This window comes from Sturnira hondurensis, unplaced genomic scaffold, assembly GCF_014824575.4.
Source record: "Sturnira hondurensis isolate 20B ecotype Veracruz unplaced genomic scaffold, ASM1482457v3 Scaffold0001872, whole genome shotgun sequence".
Lineage (NCBI taxonomy): Eukaryota > Metazoa > Chordata > Mammalia > Chiroptera > Phyllostomidae > Sturnira > Sturnira hondurensis.
In genome coordinates, this window is record NW_028074503.1 from 24,053,396 (window position 1) to 24,072,986 (window position 19,591).

The 19,591-nt window shown below is 54.1% G+C and overlaps 1 protein-coding gene across 2 annotated transcripts in view; it reads right to left on the reverse strand.

Moving 5' to 3' along the window:
- The window catches only part of MYO5B (myosin VB), a 254,815-nt gene that overhangs the window by 55,652 nt on the left and 179,572 nt on the right, over nt 1–19,591 (reverse strand). For both annotated transcript variants that reach the window (XM_037034115.1, XM_037034116.1), the window contains exons 15-20: nt 18,867–19,022; nt 17,881–17,978; nt 12,970–13,056; nt 6,495–6,606; nt 3,568–3,779; nt 1,471–1,627 (exon numbers count right to left, since the gene is read on the reverse strand). In XM_037034115.1, the coding sequence (XP_036890010.1) occupies nt 1,471–1,627; nt 3,568–3,779; nt 6,495–6,606; nt 12,970–13,056; nt 17,881–17,978; nt 18,867–19,022 (822 nt within the window). The remainder of the gene's footprint in view (nt 1–1,470; nt 1,628–3,567; nt 3,780–6,494; nt 6,607–12,969; nt 13,057–17,880; nt 17,979–18,866; nt 19,023–19,591) is intronic.

The window sequence follows — 19,591 nt, forward strand, 5'->3', positions numbered from 1 at the left end:
AGACTCGGCTTCCGTACTGGTGAGGGGAGCGGGGGCAAGAGCCCTGGGTGGGGGCCCGCAGTGGGCTGCTGACGGCTTACAGCCACAGACTGGGCTTGCAGGTCAGTCTGACCTTGCAGGTCAGGAGTTGCGTGCCTAACATGCAGTCAGCCTAACATGCTGACTGGCTCTTGTTTTTACCGCCACGCTACCACCACTCAGAAAACTGAAGTGTTATCAACGTTCTTGCCCCAACACCCTGCAAAATAAGTGTTTGTAGAATAAAGGGATAAAAAGGCAAACATCCTGAGAGACCGCCTGCCTGGTCCCATGGCTCCTAGAGGAGCTGGTTTGAACCTAGTGCCTCCCAAGTACCACCTGTCCCTTCCCCGGTGATGACGCACATGTGTCACCAACCCCCCAGGAACAGTCACAGAACCTTTGTCCCCTGGTCCAAGTTCCCCACCTAGCACATCAGGGTGTGCTCCGTCCTGATAGAGATGTTCATTTTAGAAAAATAAACCATTTTAGATGTTTTCTTTCAACCCATCTTTGGCCTTGGCCTTGAGTGTCAGTTGTGTGGGGGGACTTGGTGGCAGGAGGTGCTGGGACGTGAGGCCACCTCACCAGGCAGCTCAGCTTCATGGGGTAATGGCCTGGCCGGGAGGAGCCAGGGCCCCTCTCCTGACCCCTCCTTGCTGGGCCTAAGGTTGCTGATGTACTAAATAAAGGGTCTGGGCCTGGTGCCGTCTAATGTCAGCCCTGCTTTCAAAGTCTGAGCAAACCCAAGACGGGCCGCTGGGCTCCGCCACGGGCTGGCTGAGTGTGCTTGGGGAGGTGACGGAGCTTCTCCAACCACCTCAGCTGTCGAAGGGGGACAAAGGCAGGCACCCTTCCCAGCTGTGGTGGTTAATCTTATGTGTTAACTGGCTGTGGGTGCCCAGGTTAAGGGCTGCTTCTGGGAGTGTCTGTGAGGGTGTTTCCAGAGAGGTGAGCAATACACACAGTGGACTCAGTGGGGGTGGCACCGCCCAGTCCACGGGGGCCCTGAACGGAACAAAGGGTGGAGGAAGGAGGAATTCACCCCCTTTCCAGTGCTGAGCTGGGATGTCTCATCCCTCCTTTTCCTGCCCTCAGGTGGGACTCACACCATAGCCTCCCCTGCGTCGGAGGCCTGCAGACTTGAGCTGAATACGCCCACTTGCCTTCCTGGGCCTCCAGCTGCAGACAGGAGACTCATCAGCCTCCATAATCACTGAGCCCATCCCGCCTAATGAATTTACACACACACACATTCTTATCTCCAGTGGTTCTCTTTCTCTGGAAAACCCTAACATATCTCATGGGACTTTGGATTCAGTGAGAACAGAGCTGTGCAATGACTTAGAAAAAACTTAGGTGCCCCCAACAAACATCCGAGTTGGTGAGGATGCATTTGTGGCTATCGATGTCTAGGTCCCCAGCCCGCAAGTCCCTGGAGCGGCTACACACCTGGTGGTAGGCCCTTCGCACGTACATGCCCCGCATGAAGGCCTGGATGACGATGGCAGCCCCGAGGACCCTCTGGTAGGCCCGGCGGGCCCTCTGCATGCGGTACTGCTTCTGGAGCACGACGGCCGCCCGGGTCCTCCGCAGATGCTCAGCCAGCCTGGGGAGGGAGACAGGGGCGGGCCACGCTGACAGCAGCTCTGAGTGGGTCCTGAACGAAGCCCCTCCCCGCTGGGCCCCACCTGGGGTCCCCGTCTGGACACTCCGGATCAAGCCAAGTCTCATCACCCCGACTGACCCAGGGTGTCAGTCAGGGTAGCAGCGCCCAGGCACTTGAAGCCCAGGCTCAGGAAGACAGAACTTGCCTCTTCCTTGTCATCCAACAGGCCTTCCCACGAAACTCGGCGGGAGTGCCACCAACTCTGCGACCTTCGTGGGCCCACCCCTCACCTGCAAGCCCCTCGCCACAACCTCGGCACACCCGAGTCCACACTTGTGCCTGTCCCCTGGACTCACGGGGCTTAGAGATACTGGGGACACATCTCAGTTGTCCTCGCGCCCCCCACATCTAGTACAGGGCCTGGCCTAGTAGGTGCTAAGGAAATGTTCGCTGAATGGACACCACCTTCTCGGGCCTGCCTGGATCTCACCGCGTCCCCGTCCCCCAGCCCCTCTGCCCGGGTCGGGCTGCACGAGGACAGTGACTTTCCTCTGCTGCGCTTCCTCATTCCCCACCACAGCCACCAAGACAGAATGTCGGTCTGACGCCTCTCACACTCCTTGGGGACTTTGTTCGGTGACACACTCATAGCAAGTATTCGACTGCGGACTCAGAATATTAAAAGCTACAAGGACTTAGAACTCATCTAGTGCAGCCCCAGAGGAGGAGGTAACCCCCCAGCCCCGCGGCCCTGCCGAAATGAGTCGGATTTCCGGCTCCCCCAGGTCCTCTCCACAGGTGGGCCCCGTGCATCCGCTGGAACACAGACTCTCACAGGGAGCACCGGCCAGCTCTGCTTCACGTCTTCCCTCCCGGGCGCCAGGCGGAGTCCCACGCACAGGACAGTCAGTGACGACTTAGCTGGCACAGGCTGTTGGTGATTACTTAGTGTCGGTTCGCATTTTGTTCCGGAGGTCACCTCTAAGCGGTTTAGAAGTGATCGCAGGGGCTGGCCATCCCTGCATGTGCTCGAGTGAACAGCTCACGGCCAGGACGGGAGGTGGGCAGGAGCAGGCTTCTGTGTTCGCAGTACGAAGGGTTCCTGCTCTGGCCTCGTAACTGCGGGGCTCGCTGATTTTTTCACATTTAGGCAGAGGTGACTGAATTGCATTGGCTTCCAATTGCAAGACCTCACGGCAATTACTGTCACTTCTCCAAGGACACCCCTACTGGCAGAGGTCGCTGATTGTCAACCAGGGCCGGGTCTTACAGGAGGCCGTGTCCTCCGAGCCTGTCTCAGGAGGGACGCCTAGACAGCTCTCGCATTTCATCCACCCGACAACCTCAGTCAGTGGGGCGGCAGCTAAAGTCGAGAGGTTTCTTCGGCTTGGTGTTAGGCTAGGCAGACAGCCTGACAGGCACCCGGGCTCGGCCCTTGGTGGCCGCCTGTGGTGGAACAAGTCCCACTCTCCCCGTGCGGACTCAGTGAAACGGCTCAAACGGGGGCCTCCCGGGACCTCTCCGGCCCAGCTCCCAACTCCCAGCGGGTTTTGACACGGCAGCGTAAATCAGGAAGCAGGGTACAAGTTCACGATGGCAGAAAGGCCGAATTTACCACTTTTATCAAAGAAGATCATTTTACTTTGGAGTCCGGTTAAGTAAAAAGAAAGTGGTGGTTTCCTGGCAAAACCAGTCAGTCCAAGGTGGCACTGCTGTGACAGGAACAGACTGCGGGGACTGGGACACCTGGGAACTGGACCTACTCCCTCAGGTGAGAGGGGCATGAGAGAGACGGGCCCAGCTGCTGGGTCGAAGTTGGGGTGCAGCTAGAGCCCAACAAGAACCACTCGGAGGACAGAGGCTGAGAGAAGCCCACCAGCTAAGAGAGCCCGGCCTCCCACCCCCAACCTGCTGCCCAGACGGGCCCCAGCTCGGCTCACCTGCGGGCCAGGTGTCCTCGGCAGTACCTCTGCAGAGTTAAGGCAGCCCCCTTCAGCCTGCGGTATTTCACCCTCTGCAGCCAGCCCCGCACAGTTTTCTGAATCATGATGGTGGCCGCTCGGAACTTGTCAGCCCGAAGCTTCTCCAGGTAGGCCACCTGGCCTGCTCGGAAGAAGATCTTGGTTTGGCCAAACTGGAACTTGTCAGGGTCCTTTACAAGGCAGGAAGGACAGCTGGTTCACCATCAGAGAGAAGTGAGGTGACAGGTCCACCCCACCAGTCTTTCCCGTGCAGAATTCCCGTCAGAGCTCACAGATCCCTGCGCCTTAGACACACAGTAGCTCTCAGCAATCCTGTGCCAGCCACCGAGTCCACCTGCACCTATGGCGCGGGCCCTGGGCTCGGTGCCCAGGATGGGGCTATGAACGACATGCCTGCTTCTCGAGCAGCTGACATGGTGAGCACAAAGACAAAGTATGCTTTGTTTTGTTTTAGCAAAGACACAATCTGTTTTCAGGTGAGAGCTGGAAGGTGGGATGGAACTGTTTCCACAGGACAACATAAGCCATCTCTGAGCCAAGGCCTCAGTGAACAGAAGGAGGCAGCCCGGAGAAAGTCTAGAGGAGAGTTTATAAGCAGAGCAGATGCAAATGTCCTGTGGTGGCAACAAGCTGTGTGTGTTTGAGGAACAGGATAGCTGGGATGACTGAGCAGGGAAGTGAGGGTGGGGACGGGAGGAACCAGTCATCACAGACCAAAAAATTAGAGGGGGGCCACTGGGGGACTCTGAGCAAGGGAATGGCCTGATCTGGTCAACATCTTAGAAAGATTCTCCTCGTATGGCCAGACAGTTGACTGAATAATTTCAGGTCACAAATAACTCCCCAAGTAAGTTTTATTAGGCTTCAAACTACGGTATGAGATTTGGAAGGAACATATAATTACTGTCTTAATCACATCTATTTACATTAAAATTAGATGCTCTTCCCTGCACTCGTCCAGGTGAGCAAGGATCTATGACGCAGTAGTGGGCTTGCAGACCAGCCTGGGCTAGAACGCTCAAGAGTTAGCCCACAACAACTGCATGCCCTTTGTAAGCTAACTTCTGTCTGGTTTTGCTCATGGGCGAGACGGCCATAAGCAATAAGACACGGTCTCTGGAAAACACACAAGACTGCCCGACACTGACATGTGGCTGCGAAGTAACGNACGTTAAAATTAGATGCTCTTCCCTGCACTCGTCCAGGTGAGCAAGGATCTATGACGCAGTAGTGGGCTTGCAAACCAGCCTGGGCTAGAACGCTCAAGAGTTAGCCCACAACAACTGCATGCCCTTTGTAAGCTAACTTCTGTCTGGTTTTGCTCATGGGCGAGACGGCCATAAGCAATAAGACACGGTCTCTGGAAAACACACAAGACTGCCCGACACTGACATGTGGCTGCGAAGTAACGCAGAATCACCGCTCTTCATGGCCTGAGCCCTGCACAGCCAACAGGAGCCCGGGTCTACACCCAGGGAAGAGGGCACCGCCTCAGCCGTGCTGGGCTGGGACAAAGCGTCCAGCTAGACCATTGCTGACTGTCTCCTCCATGGCCAGGCTGCAGGGAAGACATGGCGGGGGCCTGGCCCTGGCCCGGCACCTGCTCCTCTCCCTGCCTTGCTGAGGAGGCTCCCTTGGTTGAGGAAGGGGTGGGGAGCACAGGAAGGTGGTTCAGCCCTCACAGTGGAGGGCCAAGCCCAGGGCTGGGGGTGAGGGGTGGGGATGAGGGCCTGCTGCATTTTGGGAGCCATAGTACACACACTCCACTTCCTACTCTGGGAGGAAAAAAAAAACCACACACTAAGAGGCAGCTCCTGATACACACAAGGAGAAAGACTCCTGATGCTCCATGTCACTCAGAACCAGCTGACCTTGAACACAGATTTTTCTCACCCGTGAAAAATGAGATGTTGAGATGCAAACACAGTTAAATGCACCTTGGCAAAACCCTCAATTAACCAGAGTCCAAACAGCCAAGTGCAACCTTCAATGAATGAGACTGTCACCCTATGGCTCTGTACTGACTGGTTAGTATGCGGCTGCGCATTGTCTCCGCTACAGACTTGAGCAGCTAAGACAATGCTCGGGGACTAACTGTCCCACTCATACAGGGTAACAGTGGGCCTTACATCCTGGGCTGGCAATGCGCTGCTCCAGCTGAAGAGATTTTCCTAGCAAAAGAAAATTACTTTTGACGTGATTCTATTACCTTCTTAAAGGGAAGATTTGTGACATATTTAACTCTTTATCGAGACCATTAAGTAATATGCTCTGCTGTAATCACTAAACACTCTGGAAATAATGAAGTGGTCATCATAAAAGGCCCCCGATAGTTCTGCTATCATAGTTCTCCAGTCTCAGATGTCCAGAGAGAGTTCGGGTTGTTCCCACCAAAGTGAAGTCTGTTGTCTAATGTAAGACAGCATCTGGCATTGGGCCTGTGGCAGGCCAGCTACACGAGGAGAAAGGCAGGAGAAACACGGCTATTTTCCCCTCCGCTGGTGCCAGGCTCCAGGACAGAGCCCCGGGCACGTCACAGGTGGCAGGCGATGGCAGATGGAGCCTGAGCTCTGCAGAAGCCAGAGACCTGGGGCCAGGAGCTGTCAGGCAGGAGGGGCCTCACCACAAACCCCAGCGGACTGCGTGAGTAATTTCACTTTCTCTGTGTGCTGTGGTATGGAAAAGAGCTAGGATGCGCTGTAGGCAGGTGATGGGGCTTCTCCTTCAGTCAGTGATGTATGAAAACGGGACCAGCAGCTCAGAAACAGTTGCAATAAGAAGGATAAAGACCCCCAAAGACCATTACTGCCTCATCACCCCACCCTCCGCAGTCCTCACTGCTGCTCAGGTAAGTCTTTCCTGGAGCCCGGGGCCTGGCCGCTCACCTTGACGAGGCGCTCCAAGACAGACCTGCAGATGGCCTTTCTGTCTGCGCTGGCGAGCTCTCTCTTCTTGATCAGCACCCGGTACCGGTTGAAGAAATCATGGTAGGCCCACCTGGAGGGAACACAGGTGTATCAGGTGACATGTTCTGCCTCTGGGTCACGGGAGGGCCACAGGTAGTCTGAGAGTGTCCCATGGGGATCGATATTTCTCCCGTAGTGCCCTTCTCAGAGCAGCTGAAATGCGCTGTCCTCCCTTGGTGACCCCCAAGAGTTTCAGTGCTTGGGGGAATTCCAGGATCGTGGCTGAAGGCCCCTCTGGGGGGCTGACCAGAGGCAGACCCACTCGCGGGGTGTCTGCCCCAGCACACGCAGCCGCAGGTGCTACTGCTGAGTGGGAGCCCTGCCCGGAATGCAGCTGGGTCTTCAAAGGTTGGGTTGCTTCTCACAAAACTAATACAGCTCATGGAAGGCTTTTTTAATGCAGAAAAGTATACGTCAGTCAGTTAAAAGAGGCCATATTCTAACCCCTGGAGATAACACTGTTCACACATTTGGATGTAGTTCAGAAAGAACTATTTTCTCCCCAAAGTAGATTTTGAGTTTGACTTCCCCCCTCTGATCATCAGAGTAATTCAAACCCACCTAATCCCTTCCAGGTGGCCGTGCTGTGCAGCCCAGATGAGAACCCTGTCCCAGACTCAAGTCCAAGGACGTGAGCACAGCTCTCAGGCAAAGGAGCCAGAACTGAGGGCTGTAAGATCCTGAGGTACAGAATCACTGCACTCCAACCCTGGCCGGGTAGCCCAGGTCTTAGAGCATCGTCTAGACACGCCAAGTTTGTGGGTTCAATCCTTGGTCAGGGCACATACAAGAATCGACACATAAATAAGTGGAACAACAAATCGATGCTTCTCTCCCTCCCTCCCTCCCCCAAATAAATAAATAAAAAGAATTACTGCACTCCAAAATAAGTTTAAAACGATCCCCTCACTGTGGGATTTTTCATAACAAGGCTAGGGGCCGTGCGTGTTAATCACGATTCAACAGGAAAGTCAATACGGCAATTTCTCAGCCTCTCCCCAGCCCCACAGCGCTTCGCTATTTACTCCACACGGGGCCGGGGGCCAGAAGCTGGGGGAGGCGTGGAGCTCCTTCCAGAAAGCATGGTTGAGTTTTTCTGATGTGAACAAGATGAGATAAATGAAGTGATGGAGAACTGAAGATTTAGGAAAAAGGCATTTTTTAACAAAATATATAAACAATGCACATTCAAGCAGCCCCACACAGATGCTGTTTTTGCCTAAGTGGTATCTGCTTCACAGTTCCTCCCGGACACAAAGCGGCTCCAGGTCCCCAGGAGGAGGCAGGAGACTGCAGCAGCACAGGACACTCGGCAGTGGGGGGGCCGTGGGGGGAGGGGTGGGAGCCCATCCGTGACTGGCGGACGGCGTCTCTTCCCAGACAGAGCATTTATCACAGTGCTTTATGTACATGATAATGAACATATTTCTTAGCCGCTGCTGCACATTTCAAGTTGAATGATTCTCATTTTAAATCAGACTCCCAGAGAGCCGGATTTCCCAGGGAGGGTAAAAATAGAAAGGCGTGCTGATGGCGGGGTCGGGGCGGGAGCAGCAGAGCCAGGGCCGGCCGGCCTGCTGGGCTCCAGGCAGCACCGAGCGGATGTCAGCTTTAGAGCAAGGCCCACAGTTTGGGGTCCACGAGTCGGTGCAGGAGCAAGGCCTGAAATCCCAGTGGGAAAGGGCCCTCTGCCCGGGCTCCTGGGCAAGAGCCCTATGTCCTGTTTCACCACCGTCCTGTGACCCTCTGGCCACTGAAGTAGGAGAAACGTGGAAAAAGGGTAATTCCCTCAATTGAAGAAGCCATTGAGATTTCCCCGAGGGGCAGCTGTGCAAAACTGTGTGGTTACGTGGCCAGCTCATGCCAGTGAGATCCCTCTGCTGGGCTGGGTCTCGGCCACCATGGAGACAGATTCTTTTTGCAAGGACCCCGATCTATTCAAGCCACTCTAGTCCCAAGAAGTTCTCTCAAAGTCCAATCAACACAACGCTCAGCTCTGTATGCCCAGGTCAGTACACATGACAGGCACTGCCTTCAACAGCTAACACCTTGAATGGACACACTGTCTATAAAACCTCATTGGCTTTATCTCCAGGCACAGCAGACACAGATCAGATTCCCAGATGAAGCCGTTAGGTAGCATAAAAAACAAACAAAATACAGAACAAAAAACACCAAAACCACACAGTTACTCCAAAAACCAGTGTGGTTTCCACAGTGGGCAGGTGCAGAAAGTTAGGCAACGCACAGAGTCAGGCCATTACAGGCGTGGTGGCTGCCCACAGCTGTCCCCTCACCACTCATGTTCCAAAACAGATGCAACTCGAGGGGCGGTGGCCTGGCTTTGAGGAGCAGATGAAAGGGAACTAGGATGTACACGAAGTAACAGGGATAATCCCACTCTGCCTCAGACTGAACTAAAGTGCCACAACAGTGCCTCTTTCCAGAAGTTAACATTTCAAATGGCAGTGGGGAAGGAAACCCTCTCTTTGACCTTTTCCCAAACTCTGCTGAGAAAGTGAAGGTGAGGAGATGCAAGGCAGTGTTCTGGATTCAAGCAGGAACACCGAGACCACGGTGTTAAGTACCATTTCCTGTGCTACCGGAAGTACAGTCTTTCCTCCCTTCCCTCTATCTCCCACAATGCCTGCAATCACAAAAAGAAAAGGCGCAGATGCCCTTGTAGCTATCTGCTAGACAGAAGTTGGAAACAATTAGGGAGGCAGGAAAAGACATCCATCAGCATCCCTACATGAGGCCAGCAAGTCTGTGGGCATTGCAACCTTACTGGCAACTGTGGCTGGAGCCAGACGGAATGAACAGTTGGAGGGGCCATTATCTCCATGGGTCCAAAGACTTGGAGGCAATGCACCCCCTTTGCTGCCAAGGAGAGGTTGTCTGATGAGGCAAAAAGCACACCTGGCCTCTCAGGATGCTACGGCTGGAGGACCGGACAGCAGGACTAGGGCCTGAGCTGGCAGAGAACTCTTCCCAAATCACTGGATGGGAAAAGCACATTATCTCTTCTTCCATCCTGGACGGTACGCTGCCCCCTGGCCAGCAGTGGCCTCCTGCTGTCTCCCCACCCATCCAAATCCTCCTCACCCCTCAAGGCCCAGCTCCAATCTCACCTCTTCCACCAAGTCACAATTCCTCCCTAACTTGCACCTGATTGTGTGTTGTTTTCTAAGTGGTTTGGGCTTGTATCACTTCTCCCAGACTGTGAGCTCCTGGTGGGCAGAGCTGTGATTTAGGTCCTTAATCGCTCATAGCCATCAGCACAGGGCTGGAGCTGGATAAGGGACGAGACAGGGAGTAGGACAGACACCATGATGGCAAGAAAATCTTCTCATTCTCCACAAAGCTCATGTGAGACCACTGAGCTAAAACCCTCTCCCCCTCCCTCTCCCACCCCCAAACTGATCATTCTGTACCGTGACAGAAAAACCAGCAGGAGTGTGGCTGACGCACTGTCACTCCGATTTCACAGTGAGGCTGTGAGCAAGCTTGATGACGCAGAGGTGGCCTCAGCCCACAGCGCAGTCTATCGTCAACCGCACCACCCAGGACAGCTGGCCTTTCCCTGACAGCCTCCGAGAACAGAGCTCCATGCCCTCTGCCAGTCTCTGGTCCTGATACTGGGCAACTCGTTCCATCAGAGACTGCTGGTGAAATGGGTGGATTCTTTGCGCACTGGCATGGGTCCCCATGGTGCCACCTGCCTTGCAATGGCAGCGGTCATGTGCTCCCCTTGCTGCTTTTCCCCTGGTGCGATCCAGTGCCAACGTTCATGCCTCCCACAGGGCAAGCCCCCGTCAGCACCAAACCTAAGTTTTATGCAAAGACAAGCTGGGTGTCTCGGCTCACCCCCAGGCCTCTGCGCTGTGGCTAGAAGGACCTGTGATCCCGCAGTTTCTTACGGGAGGACCCTCAACAGTTTAAGACACACCAGGATGTCACACACGGAAAAGCTAGACTTTTCTGGTATAGACATGTTCTACCCATATAATTACACCCACAGGAATGTGGCTTCTTGCTCATATCTGATGAGTAATAAACACTTAATTAAATGCCTGAACACTGTGCTGAAAACTGTAAATGCATTCTTACTCATCACAACTACCTATGAATATGATCATTCCATTGAATGATAAGAGAACCCAGGCCCAGAGAGATTAATGTGCTCACCTGAGGTCACCCAGCCTGAAGGCATGAAGGTGACACTGGAGTCTAGGCCTGACACCAGAGCCCCAGGGTTGAATCACCGGTGTCATTCAGCTGGAGCCCAGCCACAATCCTAAGGTCTGGACTGATTTCTTTGTTTGTTTGTTTGTTTTTTTTTTTTACAAGTTAGACTGAGCAGGGAGAAGTTTTACACCAGGCCTCAGGGTTGGGCCCAGCCCTGCAGGCCAGACCAGAGGACCCTGCCTGGTGCCTCATTCCTCCAGTCTCTGCTTGGATGTCAACTCCTCACTGATGCGGGCAGTAAGGTGCTCGGCTCCTGCCACCTGGCGGGGCAGAGGAAGGGCGGTGCCAGCCCCAACTCCATCACTAACCAGCTGGTGGCCTTGAGCGGCTCCCTTCCTTCCCTGGGTCTCAGCAGTGAAAGTACATTTAAATCATGACGTGCCCACACCTATTCATAACACGGATAACACGGACATAAGGCTGTGTCACGGTGTCCTGTCTACCACAAATTGCCATCTTATGTTTTCATCCCAACATATCTTGTTAAAAAAACAATATATCAGTCACAACCCATTCCACTGATTTCCTGACCTGCTAGTGGGTTGTGATGAAGCTCTTGAGAAACCCAGGACTAAAGAAACCTTTCTGGGAGACTAAATGAGCACAGGAGCCCAGGGGCAGGAGTGCAGCCAGTGCCTGTGGCGCAGAGTCTGACCAGCAGGGGCGCTGCAGCTCCCTGAGGTCCTTGTCTCACTCTGGGTTGAGGAATTCCGCCTGATCTGAGTGCGGGGCATAGCGGGCCAAGACAGGTGATCTAACTGGCCAGGCTGCAGTACTTCGAACTCGCAAGTGAATGGCTGCGCCCGTGGCCTCAGCCCCATTCTCTCAATCAAAGGCTGATGCCAGACACCGCGAGGCAGCCGGGGAAGGGGCAGATCCTTCATCTAGGGTCAAGTAGCTGTCACCTGCTTGTGTTCAGACTCTAAGTTTGAAGAAAAACGAGATGGAGCCCCAGGACACTGCCTGGCTTTTGTCCAAGCAGAGAGGGATGTGGTCGAAGTAACAATAGTCTTCCAACCCTGGCTAGAGCAGATCATTCCGAATAATGCCTGAACCTGCTGAGGTTTGAAAAGCTGCCTGGCTGTGCCCATTAGTGACAGTGCTGGGCTTTCCAGGTCAAATGCAAATTCCTAAGTCCATTGGCAGCTTCCTGCCCAGGCCTGACTTTCACGATGGGGAGGCTGTTTCTGGGTAATTAACCACTGCTTATGAAATGGTTCTGCGAGCACGGCGGGAAAGCGCCAGGTGGAGATGGCAGGGAAGAGGGAGCTGGACAGCATCTCCCCGTCCTGTTTCTGACTCTCTGCCCCCAACACTTAGGGGCTCCCTGGGACACAGGCAACACCACAGGCTCTGGCCTACAGCTCGGCCCTGCTCAGCTCCAGTTCTTGGCAGATGGCTGGCCTCTGTGACACTGGCGCACAGTGTGACTTCACGGGAGCTAGATGGTGGCCCCCTGCCCCCTCCCCTATTCCAGGCCAGTGTCCAGGGGACACCCAGTCTTGGCAGAACTTCAACAGATGCTGGTGGCTGGCTGGGTTACCCACGGTGCACGTGGATCAGAGCAGGGGCACATTAGTGCAAACAGAACCATAGATGTGAGTCTACACTAAAAGGCAAAGGAGTCACTGACAGATACAGTGTGGTGTGTACCCACAGCAGACTATTACTCAGCCTTAAAAAGGGACATTCTGACCGTGCTGCAACGTGAGTGAACCCAGAGGGCATCGTGCTGAGTGGAATAAGCCAGTTGCAAGAAGGCAAATACTGTGTGATTCCATTCACGTGAAACGGTTGGAATCATCCGAATCACACAGACAGACAGTGTCATGGCAGCTGTCAGGGCTCGGCTAGGGGAGGAGTGGGGAGCTACTGTTTCATAGGCATGGAGGTTCAGTTTTCAAGAGGAAAAAAGTTCTGCAAATGGATGGTGGCGACAGTTGCATGACAACGTGGATGTACTAATGCCACTGAGCTTTCCGCTTAAAATGGTTAAAATAGTGGATGTTAGATGCTTTTTTTTTTACCATGAGTGAGAAAAGGGTGGGGAGGTAAAAGGGACAAGGTGGGAGTGGAGAAAAGGAGAAACCCTCCTCGCAACCCCGGCTAGCTGATCACCCAGGCCAACGCCGATCTGGGCACGCACCTGGACGGGTAGCCGGCCGCGCTGATCCGGATGGTCTCTAACACCCCGCACGCTCGGAGCTGCTGCACCGCTCTCTTTGGGTCAAAGCTGCAAGACAACCAGAGAAGCAATGAGGGGCCATCCTGCAGAGAGGACCAGGACAAGAGAGAAGGCGGACCAGCTCCTCTCACCCCGAGCTACCAGTCAGCCTGCGCCACGGGGCACAAGGGCAGCTGAAAAGCAAAGATGCTCATCAGCCTCTCAGCTCTGCGCACGTTCTCGGTCTTGGCTGGGACACCCCTCTTCTTTGCCTCCTTGAATTCTCTCTGTCCTCCAAGACTCATGCTCGCCTCTCCTCCTTCCTTTATTATTCCCATCCCCATGGGCACCTGTCTTAATTCAATGGCCCAAACATATGTGCCTGTGGCTCGGGAGTTAAAAGGGTGAGTTTCAGGCATTTCTGAGCTGGAAAGACACGGCCGCTTACCAGCTGCCCATGTAATTTGGGGCAAGCAACATGAGGTTTGGGCTTCAGTTTCCCCATCTATAAAACTGAGATAGCAACAGTACTCCTTTTATAAGGTTAGTGTGAAGATGAAATGCAATGGCCCAGGAAAGCAGTTAGAACAGCACCTGGTACCACATAAGGGCACCATATTGTCAGTTGTGGCCACGACAGCAGCTCAGTTCAGAATCACACCGATGAAGGACTTTCCCTTCCAGTCTCTGAAGATAAAAGAAATGTCTTAACAACTGACACGCCCCGCAATGCTAAGCCTAGCACTGAAACCCTAGTGTTTGTTCAAGCACATATATTTAGTAAAGCCAGACATGGTCAGGCGTCCTAAGAGTATCCACACTTGCAGAGGATGAGGGGGTACAGAAAGTGTACCCCACAGGGCGGCATGCAGTAAGTGTGGTTAAGTTGCTACAAGAAACCACAGGGAGGATGCTGCGGTTGGCTGAGGTAATCAGGGAGTCTTCGTGGAGAGTTAAGCTGAACTAGAATTGACCACGATTTATAATTTGCTAAGGCTGTTGCCCCAGTCTGAGAAGGGAGGAGAAATAAATGCTCCCTTTGCTCCTGGCTGGTCTGCAGCTCAGCCCAAGCCACGGGCCAGGCCCTCTATACTCAGCCCCGGATACTACGGGTCACTCTGGATTCAGCACACACATTGGCCCTGCAGTCAGGCCACCTCCTGGTTCTGTTGGAAAAATGCGGAGGAGGCTTCTCTGCCTGTACAGCCCCAGTGGGCAACCTCCCATCACACCGGTCTGCCATGCTCCCTGACAGTCCAAGGTGTTCCTGTCCCAGCAGCTGGGCCCACTCAGGATTCTGGAACTCTGCAGGAAGGCCCAGCCTGGGGCCTGCCACCCTTGAGTCACCTCTTTCCACTAGAGACTCTAGTCCTCCCACCTCGGTACGGCCTGCTCAGTCTCCTGCAGAGCCCCCCACACCGAGCGGGTCCCATGAAAGGCATCCGGCAAAGGACCTGTGAACTCGGTGTGAACATTCCTCCCTGCTTCTTAATGACCTCAACATCGCCTCCTTCCCTCGGGTGAGGGAAATGAGCAAGGGGGAAGGGAACAACTGGCCTCAGCTCTGCTAGTGCCACTTTGGGCAAAACACACTCCCTCTGTAACTTGGTTGCCTCATCTAGTCACTAGGAGACTAGCTGCCCAGCTATACCTTGCTGGCTGTCGTAATGATCGAGGGACATAAAGGAGAGGAACGCTACTAGGAAAAAGGAGGTGGCGGGACAAAGATGACACTGTCGTCCTCTTTCCCTGCTCACGCACCCCCAGAGGGCCCGTGAAGACAGCCAGGCTTCTGCACTTTAATCTCATCTCCCCAGCAGCAAACTCACTGTTAAATGCATCTCACAATCTGCATTCCTTACTAGGTAAACAGGAGTAAAAAACAGCCCTTCCTCCTGTTAAATTTTGAAGGGCCACGGTATGTTTAAGCAGCACCTACACCTGGACTAGAGAACTACCCAGGATGCACACAGGGTCAAAATGTTGAAACGTAGGGTCACACTCCACCCTCCCAACAGAAGGTGCAGGTTGAGCAGAGACAGAGACTTGCAGACGCAGAGCGAGGCTCCCGTGGTGTTTGGCTGGGCCCCACTTCAGCAGCCGTGCGCCACTTGACTTGTTTTTGCACAGGCTGCAAGCCCCCCGCCCACCTCGCCAGGCTCCGCAGCATCCTGTGGGCACAGTTCAGACCCCGAGACTCTCAGGGCCGCTGGCTTCTGAGACCAAGAGACTGGCCTCCAGGAGACCTGGCCAGTTCCCCTGAAGAGCCATCCCAGATTGCTGCCTCCCCACTGGACATTCATTCACGGTCTCCTTTCTCGATCCTGCACTGTGAGAGACCCACTGACGGTCACTTCTATGTCATGCCAGTTTGTGACTGGCAACTCCTTAAGATAAGGGACACGTCTTACTCACTGTCATTCTGCCTGTCCTAGCCCAGTGCCCAATGAATATTAGATATGACAGATTTTTTTTTTAATAAAGGAAGCAGCCGAGGGAAAAAGGCCTGTGTCCAAGAGATGCTATCAGCACTCAGTGTGGACAGCGGTCTCCACTGGGGACCATTCTGTCTTCTAAGTAACACTTGGCAATGACCCGAAACACCATTAGTGCCTCTGTGGCGGGGAGGCCACTGGCATGTGGGGGACTGAGGCCAGGGTGCTGCGCTCCCTGCAGGGCACGGCACGGCCCCACAACAAAGGACCACTTAGCCCAAAATGTCCATCGTGCTGAGGCTGAGAAAGCCCGGTTGTGTGGAATGGGAGGAGGGACATAGCACTTTCCTTCCAGAATAACGTTGATTATGTTATATATTTTAATCACGTGAATTATCTTCTCGAATCCATTCATAATTCTTTTTAACCACAATTAACAGATGGAGGAATGAGAAGGTGTGAAGGACTAGCTTGTAATTAGCCAAACAACCGGTGGCAGAGCTTCTGAGTTGGTTCCGTTTTCCCCCCCGTTTCTCTACCAGGAGAGAGATTTCTGTCCCTAGAGGCAAAGGAAGGTCTTTAAAAAATGGGATATCAGGACTAGAAAGCCCCTTTCAAGGTCCTCAGCGTCTTCTCCCATTTGCAAGGGGAGGCCCAGCAAGCAAAAAGCACATGGCAGGCTGGCGCCGGGTTCTGGTGGATAAATAGCCAAGGTCACAACTGGTTGGGGCTGAGCTGATAGCCAGCCTTCCTCTTTTCTCTCTTGCTCTTGCCCTTCACACATAATCTGTGTCTTTCACACATGCTGCTCTTCTAACTGACTCTTCTCTTCTGCAGCCAGCTGGTAAACAGATGCCCCCAGGGGTGGAGGGAGTTCCTGAGCGCATAGCAGACATTCAGAGGAAGGGAAAGAGTGAACAATGGGCCCACTTCACAGAAGGCTGGTTCAGTACCGCCTCCCTAACCTTCTCGGGCGCGGGGCCCGTGTGCGCACAAGTCAGGCTTCATCAGAGGAGGGGAACGGCCAAGGCAGTTCAGTCATTCGTTCTGAGAGTCCGAGTTGCCGAACTAAATTATTTCATAGAAGTTATTATGCTAGGACCAAAAAGGAAATCAGAAAGCTGGGAAGAAAGCACTTAAAATTATTTAAGTATGTCTCTTTCTGCACAGAGGAAATAGCATTGTGGAGGCTTGGGGGATTGGAAGAGGCTGCAGGCCATTCCAAAGGCTTCGAGCAGCTTTCCACACAAGAATGAGGACAGTCTAAGGCAAGGCGGTAACGGAAGGCAGGCTGAAGGGAGACAGATGTGAGGGACTTTGGCCTCCATGGGATTTTGACAATGACTGGCCCCTGGGGAGGAAGGGAGGAGGAAGAATCAAGGCTTACGCTGTCCAATATGGCAGCCACGAGCCACCTACAGGTGTCTGAATGAATTTCTGAAATGAAATTAAGAATTCAATTTCTCACTTCCACTAGCCACGGTCCAAGCTTCCAACAGCCACCTGTGACCAGCGGCTACCATGTCAGACCACGTAGATTGCAGGGCAGCTCTGTCATCACAGAAAGTGCTGTCGGATGGCAGTGGTCCAGAGTGACTCCCAGGTGTCATCTAGTCTGGAAGCTAGCTGGCAGGCAGGTGAGATGTCAGGAGACGCTTATGCCCTTTACTCCCCCAGAGACCAGACACGGGCGAGCCTGGTGGGGAAGGGACGAGTCTGGTTTCAGACAGGGCGAATGGGAGGTAGCAAAAGAAGCTGCAGAATCAAGGTCTGAACTTGGCAGAAACCAGAGATAGGCAAAAACATTTAAGTACCACAGCTCTATAGATCTGGGTGGAATCAACCACATAAGAACAGGCAGACTTGGAAGGAGATGTTCAAGGCAGGTCCAGAGGCAGAACTGGATCGGAGTGGGCTGAGGAGGGAGGGACAGTGGGCAAGGCTGGGTGACCCCAGAGACTCAGGGGCAGAGGGGACGGGAGACACAGGAGCCCTGGAGTACACCATCACTCGACTCCGCACTGTAGGTCAAGTCGCTTCAATACTAGCGGCCTCCCCAGCGAGCCTCCTGTGTCTGGACGGAACATTCACTGAGAGACACACTCACGTCAGCATTCAGTGGCACATGTTCCTGTGGTTCTCCATGCACACTGTCCTCAACACCGCTGTGAGGGACACGGGATGGGGAACTGTACATTCTCTTCCCCTGGAATCCTCCCAGGCGGCAGAGGGGTGACCTTGGTGAATGTCTGTGGGCCTGTGTTCAGCATATAAATCACCTGGGGTGTGTACCTCAGCCATGCACCCTGCTGAAGACCGCAGACTGCTGTGAGGCTGGGCCTGCCCATTCCCTGGTCCCCCTGAGCCCCTGAGGGAGCCCCGAGAGACTGCACTCAATGGGCCAGGCCAGCCCGACTCCGACCGTGTGCAGCAGGCCGACACCTGCGCACGCACTTACTGGAAGGGTAGTTTCTCGTCATTGGGCTTGATACAGCGGACGTAGTGTGGCGTGGTGGCGTTCAGGGTCTCCATGAGCAGGTGCAGGGAGGTGCGGAACTGGGGAGGCAAAAGTCGCACCTGGTTAGTTATTCATCTGTAACATTTTGTGGGTGTAAAAGAAACCTAAAGCAATACCCACAGGTGGGTGGTAGTAGCTGTTACTAGAATTGTTTTGATCATTCCTGTTAATCTAGGACAGGAAGAAATTCAGAGACCTGGGGTCGGATTCTAGCTCTGACACCCTACCTTGCTGGATGACTAAAATCAAATCCCTCCTGTATCCTGCCCTCAGGGCTCCTAAAACCAAATGGGGAGAGACCACCCTGTGGTGTGTCTGACTCAGTGCTGTGGAGCGAAGGAGAAGGAAGGTGAGCAAGTGCTGCGAGAGTGACCTCTGTGCCGGGGGCCTCTTACCCCACACCTGGGCCCTGAGCCTGCACCCCTGCCCCGGCCTCCTGGAAATCACTGCACCTGCACGAACGTGCAGAGCAGGCACATCCAGTGGCGTAGCCGGGTCAGTGTTGCCAGGGACTTGGCAGGCGCTGTCATCTCTTCTCACAGCCACTTCACACACCACGGAGACCCCAAAGCAAGGGAGGTTGTTTCTCAGTTTTCTGGGCCCCCAGGCTTATTTAAATCCTCCTCCATGCCCTGTCAGCTTCTAGACCCTCTTGCCCCCGCCCCCGCCAGGCACCTGTGGTGCCGTGGCGTGCCCCAGCACAGGGGTCAAGTGCACTGAGACTGCCGTCACCCCCTTGCCCTCTCCTGGCTGCTCGCTCTAGAGGAGCTTCCGCAGTTTCCTTCTTCAAACAGCAGAGAAGGACGGAGCTGCGGGGCTGAGGCCACCCGGCCTCCCTCTGGCTCTGCAGCTGCCCTTGCCCTAAAGAGGCCAGCGCTGCACGCACACCTCGGCCCAGGCCTCCTGCCGCGAGCCCGGGGGCTGACCTGGTGGCCCACGGTCTTCTTGTGCTCCTTGTTGGAGGCTTTCAGCTGGGGTCTGGCAGAGCGGACGTGGATCTTTGAAGATGAGCCCTTTGCAGATGCTGCGGAGGCAGGGGCGGGGTCCTTGTCATCGTGAAACAAGTCGGCCACCAGTGGGAACTAGAACCAAGCAGAGGAGGAACACTGAAAACGAGAGCTCTTGGACTGGAACTTGAGCTTTGCTGACATTCTTTCAAAGTAGCTTTCCAGCATCTCCCCAAGAGGAGTGAAACACAAGCCAAAACTTGTACACCAACGTTTGTCACGGCCACGATGTGGGAACCACGCCAACCTCCCTCAGCTGGGAAACAGGAATGCAGATGTGGTGTGTCCACACGGCGGACTGTTGTTCCCCAACAACACGCAGCAGTGAAGTTCTGACACCGGCTGCGCTAGGGACGAACCTCAGAAACATGCCAAGTGAAAGAACCAGCCATACAAAATCATGGTGTGGGATTCCTGTACACGAACCACCCAGGGAACAGAAAGCAGTTCTGTGGTCGCCGGGGGAGGGGTACAGCAGGGACCCTGATCGTGAGTACGGGGTTTTGTTCTGGAGTAACGAACACTCTCTAGAACTCAGGGCGTTCACAGTTGGACAACGCGGTGAATATGCTAAACGCTACTGAATTCTACACTTTCAGTGGGCAGATTCTGGTCAAGAATTCTTTGTCAGTTTAAAGAAAAGA